This window comes from Gossypium arboreum, chromosome 7 (genome assembly GCF_025698485.1).
Source record: "Gossypium arboreum isolate Shixiya-1 chromosome 7, ASM2569848v2, whole genome shotgun sequence".
Lineage (NCBI taxonomy): Eukaryota > Viridiplantae > Streptophyta > Magnoliopsida > Malvales > Malvaceae > Gossypium > Gossypium arboreum.
In genome coordinates, this window is record NC_069076.1 from 96801153 (window position 1) to 96810087 (window position 8935).

Consider the following 8935-nt stretch of genomic DNA (forward strand, 5'->3'; position numbering starts at 1 on the left):
TAACACTTTTTAAAAGAAATTATTTGAATTTTTTAAAATAGTATGGTAAAAAATTTGTAAAAAAATAGAATTTTAAAACATAATTATCATACCGGTTGTTTTAAATTTTTTAGATAAATTGGTAAAAATTTAATTGTATTTTAATTATTAAATAGTATAGCAATTTAAATAGTTTTAGTAAAAAATCATATATATTTAGAGAAATGATTTAGTACATTAGCAGTGGAGTTTTTAGACTCTACAAGTAAGTTCAAAGAGTTGGCAAACGACCTATAGAAGTATAGTAAACAATTTTTAAGTAAACAATTTTTAAGATTGTTTGTGGAATAAAAAATACTCACCCATATATTTAATATAATTACTCTCATTATTTTGAATTTATTTTAAAAAGTAATTGAAATTAATAAATTTTACTTATAATGTTGATTAATAAATAGAAAGTCTTTCATTAACATTATGAGTATTATATAAATTAGTATAATTAATAATATTAAAATATAAAATTAAATATTATATAATGCTGATAATGTTATATAAAAATTCTTTCATTTATATAATAATCACATACCCGTATTTGTTAAATAATTTACTATATATTATATACACATATTACGTGTACTAATTAAATTTATATAAAATTATTATGAGTTAATTTATTATATATATTTGGACTATCTAATTATTCATGTTGTGCTGGATTGTATTTTAATTATTTTTCTTATATTTGTATTATTTAAATTATTTATTTGTAGGATTCATTAGAAATATTTAAAGCGGTTTTACAAATTATATAATTATTTTAGGTTTTGGTTTATTATTTTATTTTATTTTATTTTAATATATTTCTAAATTTATTTACATAAATATTAAAATATAATCAGATTTTGTCACACCCCAATGTGTGTGAAAGGAAATATTTTTCTTTAAAATATTTCCTTTAAAAATTATTTAATAATGAATATAGGTGGATTGATAATAAACTTGTACTTTAATGTTACGAACACAAGTTTAATATTTCGATTTGTAATTTTATTTTTTATATTTAAAATGATATAAATTTATGGAAAGTCAAAATGACATCATAGTAATATTAATTATAATTTAAAATGTGATATTTTATAATTTCATAATTGAGTTGGTAACTTACTAAAGTGCATTATAAATAGTATAGATAATTGTTTAAAATAATTATAAGATAAATTTAGTTATAATTAATGGTTGACATCTCAGGGTGCAAAATCTAGTTATTATAATTTTAAGATCTTCTATTAATTTAAAAATAGATTATAATTTTAAAATATTATTTTCTATTAATTTAAAAAAATGGATATATAAATGGATTGTGTTACCATGTGTCGATAGGATAAGTATTTCACATGTCAAAAAAATAGGCTGCCATGTCAATTGGAACTCTAGGACTAAATTTGTTTATGGGTAGGGCTACCCGCCCCAAATTTGGAAAGGTTTAGATAAAAATATTAGGCCAAATAAATGGATTTGGGCAAAAAAAAAAATTAAGCTCATTTGAAATATATATATATCTCAAAAATTTAACTATTAAAGTGTTAAAATATTGATTATAAGAAAATATATGACAGAGTTTAAAATTACTTTAGTTTTACACTAATGTAATATGAGGAAGGATCCACTTATATAACTAGTAGTTTTACACCCTTTTGTATCTATTCTTCAATTAATATTTTAACGATCTAACTATTAAATTTCATATTTCATTCATATATATATCATACATTTCAAATTTTACATAAATTAATTTTTAATTATTTATGTTATATAAAAAATTTCAACTGTTGAATAAATATTAATATATATAATATTTTAGATTATTATGATAGATATTAGATTGATTCAAAAATTTACATGCAGATATTAGTATAATTATATGCAATTCACGTATATGCTACGTCAAAAATTTTGTAAATATTAACTTTTCAATTCATTTTAAGGTGATTTGATAAACAATACAAGTTTAAAAGATAAAATTGAAGAAAATTAAATAAATAAATTTTTTATAAAATTAAAAAGTTAAATGAGTGATAATGCTATATATATTTATAATAGATTGCAGAAGAATCCAATTAATTAATGCATGCCAATATATATAATATCAATCATGCAAGCAATATAAATAAATGAAGTTAAGGTTGGGATTCAGATGATGCGCGGATATGAATGTTTGTAAGCACTATAAGCTAAGGATATGCCCAATTTTTTTTGTCTAAAATGCACTTAGCCACAATATTAACAGTGATTTTATGAGTCAGGGTGTGTGGTGGTGGTGGTGATAAGGTCCCCCAAAATCAATTTTAGTAATAATTATATATTGTAAAGAAACAGTCGCATTATAGGTCAAGTCCAAATTCTTCCATCCTAATAATTGCATGCATCCTATGCTAAATTACTTTTAGATTAACAATAGAAAAGCATAACCCCACTAGTCTAGGTTTTATATTTTAGATGCTTACTGGCTAGTATTAAGAAATTTCAAAATAGAACCGAATCTAATCAATTGGATGAGAAATTGATTATAGTATCAGTTTAGAATAAAAGATCAGATTGGTTAATTTATGAATGGGTTGAATCGACTGATCAAATAAATTGAAATAATTTTCTCTATTTTTAATATATAATTTTATTTTTTTAATAATTTATTTAATTACACCGGAAAAAACTGATTGGATTGAGAATAGATAGTTTGAATGGTTCGACCATCAATCCACTTTTGAAAACTAGAAGAATTTCAAGAAGAGATGAAGCTCAGATCAACATTTCTTGAGATATTCATCAGTGAACTTAAATATTATTTTGGTTAGCTTCATTACTTTTTGTTGAAGGCGGAGCGACTCCTCGAGAGAAGTCTATAGAGTGTCATCTTTGGGGACACCGATATGGTTCCTCAGCAATAGAAAGTATTGTCTCTTAGAGAGGATTTTGTGCCCCTTTGTAGAGAGCCTTGTACAGTTCACGAAGGAGGCGTATTGATTGTAAGTGGATGTATAACCACCCACCAAAAGGTAACGTGAGTGTCTCGCCCTTTGTGGGATTTGAACCCTTGACCTATGGTACATAGGTACCATATATCCCAATAAATGACCTATATTCCATAGGTCAGGGGTTTGAATCCCACCAAGGCCGAGACACTCATGTCACCTCTTGTGTCACCTCTTGGTGGGTGGTCGTACGTCCACGTACAGTCGAGGCGCCCTCCTCCATGAACCGTACATGGCTCATCGTGAATAAGGGACAAAACCCTCCCTTAGGGACAATACCTTCCATTGTTGAGGGGTCGGGTTGACATTCCCAAAGATGACACTTCGAAGATTTCTCCTGTAGAAGCTAAACCCTCTCAACAAATTTACAATTTTTAAGTTAAAAAATGAAGTTGCCTAATATTCATTTAATTTAATTAGTTAGAGGCTTGAGAGGTTTAAAAAGCATAAAAAAAATTAAATTATGGCACATCAGCTATGGGTGGAAAACAAAATTATAAAATAAATATATATATATATATATATATATATATATATATATAAAATGAAACAAACTGAATGGTAAAGTACAAATGTTGAAATTCATAAAAGCTTAGGGTTAAAATCTTAGGGTTAAAATCTTATTATGTGTATATTTATTAAAAATTTTGTACATAAAGATATAAAATGATAATAATAAAAAACCCTCAAAATAAACAATTTACTTTGTAAAATAAGGGTATTTTTGTTATTATCGAATTAAGTTAATACTTGACTAACTCGTGACACTAACTTAGTCAAATGCTTAATATATGGTACATATAAACATATAAGAAAAGGTTAAAATATGCTCCAAGTCCATGTACTCTTACATTGAAATTTAGTCTCTTTTATTTTTATTTTCAAGAATTCAGTCCTTTTACTTTTCAAATCTCAAAATTTAGATTCAATTGTTATCACTATTAAAATTTCTTTTGTTAAATTAGTTAATGTGATATTTTTAAATAAAAAATACTTAATGGTCATGTAACCAAAACATGACATTGTTATAAACCTAAATTTAACAGAAAAATTTAACGATATCAATATCTGAACTTGTTATTTCAAATCTAAAAGTAAAAGATTGAATTTTAAATGTAGAAAGAGTGCAGGGATTTATAGCATTATTTAACCAAAACAAAAAAAATTATTGATGGGACCATTCTATTATTGGACATACGAGTGTATCTGCTGAAACATGGGGCCGAACCAGGGAGCAGAATCACAGAAGCCTAAATTGCCACGTGGTCCTCTCAAAATACATCTCTTATTTTATTCTTAAAAATAATGTAAAGTTAAAAAATATATATATAATTCTTTTTTACATGGATATTAAAAATTTATCCCTCTCTATAAATACTACTCTCATCCCATTCTTCATCACCCAAAATCAAGAAAAAAAAAAAATACCAACAGATTCCAATGGCTGATTTCTCAGCGCAAAGTTATAGGCAACCATTTCCTTTCTTGGATATTGATCCTACCATGGAATCACTTACCCAATTTGCTGAGTTAAACCCCCAAAGTTTCATATTAGACAACTCAGCCTTCAATTTCCAAACCTTCTTCCCTCTCTCCATTAATGACAGCTTGTTCAGTAACCAAGCATCTGAAGGAGAAACCATGTCTGGTTTTATCCATAATAGCAACCAAAGTTCAGTGTCTGCTCAGCCCATTTTCAGTGCTAAAACTGAAATGGAGGAGATTAGCAACAAGAGAAAAGCATTGGATATATCAGAGAGTAGTTCTGGGAACTCATCATCAACATCTCCTCAGGTTTCTGAAACTGGGATCAAGAGAAGAAATGTATGTGTAATGTTCAAACTTTTTTTCTTTTAAAAGTTTTGGATTGTATTTTTTATTTTTATACTCAAAAAAATTCTAAAAAAATCCTTATATTATATCAAAGAGTAAAATAATTTTTATTAAAATTTTATCTATTTTACTATAAAACCCATCTCAACATATCAACATGACAGCCTTTATTGGTATAAATGGATGAGATTTTAAAAAAATATCAATTTATTCTCTACAATGACGTAAATGATTAATTTATCCATTCCGCCTCCACCGTACTTTTACTTCTATTTTCTTTTATGGCTTTTGAAGGGTAAATTTCAACTTTTTTTTGATTTGGTATGATTGTTATGCAGAATTCAGGAAGAGGGAAAAGAGCAAAAAGTAATGAGAAGGAAATGGAGAAACCTAAAGAAGTGGTTCATGTCAGAGCTAGAAGAGGTCAAGCTACTGACAGTCACAGTTTGGCAGAAAGGGTATATACATACGTACATCTTTATTTGATTGATTTAGCTATGCCAACTTATTGGAAACGACGTATATTTCTGTCAACCATCAGGTCAGAAGAGGGAAAATAAATGAGAGATTAAGATGCTTGCAAGACATTGTTCCAGGCTGCTACAAGGTAAAATGGCTTCTTTTTTTTAAAGTACTGAAAGTAGCAAAAACGACGACGAAGTTTTCACTTACATTTCTCAATGGTGGTTGATAATATGTGCAGACCATGGGCATGGCATTAATGCTAGATGAGATAATCAATTATGTGCAGTCCTTGCAGAATCAAGTTGAGGTGAGTTTGTAACATATATACACATGTATATATATAAATGAATGCATGATTATATGGATTGTATATGGACATGTTGGTAAAGCTTTAACACTAATTTACTATTTGGAAATGTTGTAGTTTCTTTCAATGAAGTTGACGGCAGCTAGCACATATTATGACTTCAACTCAGAGTCAGATGCCATGGAAAGAATGCAGGTGCTTTCCCAACTCAGAATTATACATATACATATACATATACATATACATATATACATATAAGTTCAAAAAGCTTATGGTTTGTAATGTGTAAAATGGCATTTCAGAGGGAAAAAGCAGAGGAGGCAAAGGAGCTTGAAAGATTGATGAGAGAAGGATATGTTGGAATTGGAGGAGTAGCTTGTTTCCACTCATCATCAACATATGGTCCTCTTTGACTTGAAAATCTAATTGCCTTACAACACATGATCATGAAGATGCTCTAGTTTTCAACACTTTTTCAAGTTTAAAAGTATATAAAAATGTACCCCACTACTTCACGATGTGCCTACCATAAGTGAAAAATAATTTATACTTTGTATTTTATTTCCCATCACAATGCATTAATGGAATTGTATTATGTATTTACAAGAGATTAACATAAAAGTACACATTTCTTCAATTCCTCTTCTGCTTTCTACTTAATCTCTATTTGGTTAATTTCCTTTGATTAAATCCAATTAATTTTCTTAATTGAGTAATATCATCCAAATCTTAATAAAGCATCATTCAACGTCAGTAAAGATGATGAAAGTGAGAATTAGATTTTAAAAAAAAAGTTACAAATGTGCTAATGCACTTGTTCAGCTAGGGAATCATTTTCAACCTCCTACTCCCTCGGATGGCTTTCACTTTTCCACTTTGTTTAATGTTTATAATACTCCTAGTAGTTTGGACCCTTTATTATTAGTTGATAAGCAAAGGTGTATTATTTACCAAGCTTGACTCTTATGATATGTTTGTGAATTTAGTTTCCTTTTCGACCATATATATAACATGTTTTACTTGGATTAAGTGACAAGTAAAGATAAAAGTAGACATAGATATAGAAAATTTAGTTATGTAGTTCGGTTTCTTCCTATATTTGTGGGATTTTATTTAAAGAGTTAATCTACTTCAACTAAGTACAAACTATAATTTAAGTCCTACAATCTCGCCATGCAACACCTATATTCTAAATTGAATAGCTCTCCTCTAAAGTTTTTCCATGAAAATTTAGATGTAAATTAAGTGACTCACCTGTACTTTCTTACTTATCATTTTTGCACTCAAAAGATAGAGACTCTAAGTATTTTTACCTAATACAAGCCAATCATATATATATATATATATATATATATATATATATATAGATTTATCAGTATTCATAAATTACAATCACTTTTCTCATAAGTAACAATATAAAAGGTCTTCAATTATTAAAGACTATCTTAATCAATACATCTAAAAATCAATATAATCTGATCTACTCAATCATAAAAAACCATAACCAATTTCTAGTGATCACAAACAAAAGCTGATACAGTTTTGGATTAAAAAAAATTACCAAATTAAACAAAAACAAATCCAGTAATACCTCAAATTGCAATAACTTTGTTTGGTTTTAATAAAACGATAAAAATGACAGCAGAAGAGACAAAAATCCATTTGGACTTTGAAGACACTAAGCTTAAAATGAATAACAACTTTAGTTACATCAGCACCTTTCTGAATAGACTTCACTTGCATTTAAGACAATAGTTTAATGACAAACTTAGGAAAAATCAGTTGTTAAGAAAAACCAGACAAATGAACAAAAAAGAGTGAGACAAGAGTTTTCATGCATCCCATATTATTAAATTAATCAAACTTAAGACACTGTAGTTTTGCCTGTATATTAATGGTTTAAATGGATATAGGTAAATATTGACTCCAAGGATAAAGTAGTTTTGACTTCATAGCCCCACATTGTCATCTCAAAAGCTTGAGTAAAAGACATATAACCTTGACATTTTTAAAAGCAAGAAGCATTACATGTTGCTTGCCATCAACATGTTTAGTTGTAAATTAAACTACTTCATGTTTCTTCCCAAATCAAACAAAATCATTTAAACTTGAGTTCTATTACAACATTTATGATTTTTTTTACATTAATAATCTCTTTCATCATTTTCAATTTTAACATCATTTGTTTTCTGTTAATTATGTTAAATAATTTGACCATGCTTATTTTTATTAGTAGTATACATATTTTTATTTTCTATACAATTGGAAAAATATTATAATCTTTCTTTTTGGTTAAAATATGCTACTAGTTCTTCTACTTTTATAATATTTGAGATTTAGTCTTTATATTTTAAAAGTTAAAAATTCAATTTTAAACACCAATCTTACTTTTTCTGTTTAAAAGTTCTAGTCTAATAACTATCATAGTTGGTTGTTTCTATTAAAATTGATCAAATTTACATGTTTATTTTCCATCAATCATATGACATGTCATATGAGGGTAGCTTAATTAACATATCAAATTGACAAATTTTGAGAAAAAATACTAACAATTTTAATGATTGGATTGGGATTTTTAAATCAAAACAGTGGGAGGACTTAATTTCTAGCTTTTTAAGTATATGAACCAAATATCAAATTTTGTCAAAGTACAAGGACTAATAGCATATTTTAACCTTTTCTTTTGTCTTTTTTAAATATACAAATTAAAAAAGTTTGGTTAGATATACAAAAAATCTCAAGGTGAATTATTTGACGGAACTAAAAAAAAAAAAAAAGTTCGTGTGAGATCTAGAAATACACACATTTCAAAAAGTAGAGAACATGAAATAATAAAAAATATAGTAAAGAGACTAAATTCGCAAAAAACTATATACTACAAGGACTGTCTCTACAATTTAACTAAACACAAATGTGTACTATAAACATATACCATAAACACCGGTCTGTTCATCATTGTGGATAAGCTAGCTAGCTTGAAAGAACAAGTTCTTAAAAAAAATCCTACTTGTCTATAAAATTATATTCAGAAACTGATTATCCTAATTTGACACACCAACAATTTAGTGGTGTGTCCCATGAAACAATAAGATTTTGATGCAAATAGGCTCTACAATTAGAGAGGCAATAAGTTGTTGTACTTGGAAAGACGGTGAAAACCATGGCCAATTTGTCTAATACATGCTGAATGGATCCCACAAAATAGAAGCATACATAAAATCTAATGGATGTTGCCAATTCATTAAGTGAATGATTGGAGTAAACAAGTTTGATGTATAGGAGGGGGAAACAATTTTTAGTTATTTATTTGTAGTTATAT

General features: G+C 27.3%; 1 protein-coding gene across 2 annotated transcripts; it reads left to right on the forward strand.

The window, feature by feature from the left end:
• Positions 1-4369: 4369 nt before the first annotated feature.
• LOC108487859 (transcription factor BEE 3-like) lies at positions 4370-6237 on the forward strand. Of its 2 annotated transcripts, none has more exons than XM_053031170.1 (6): positions 4370-4841; positions 5183-5302; positions 5386-5451; positions 5548-5616; positions 5734-5811; positions 5919-6237. In XM_053031170.1, the coding sequence occupies exons 1-6, from the start codon at positions 4452-4454 to the stop codon at positions 6027-6029; spliced, it is 834 nt and encodes a 277-aa protein (XP_052887130.1). In that variant the 5' UTR covers positions 4370-4451; the 3' UTR covers positions 6030-6237. The 2 variants fall into 2 exon arrangements, with proteins under 2 accessions (XP_052887130.1, XP_017647691.1); XM_017792202.2 differs by having other exon boundaries at positions 4372-4835.
• Positions 6238-8935: the final 2698 nt, after the last annotated feature.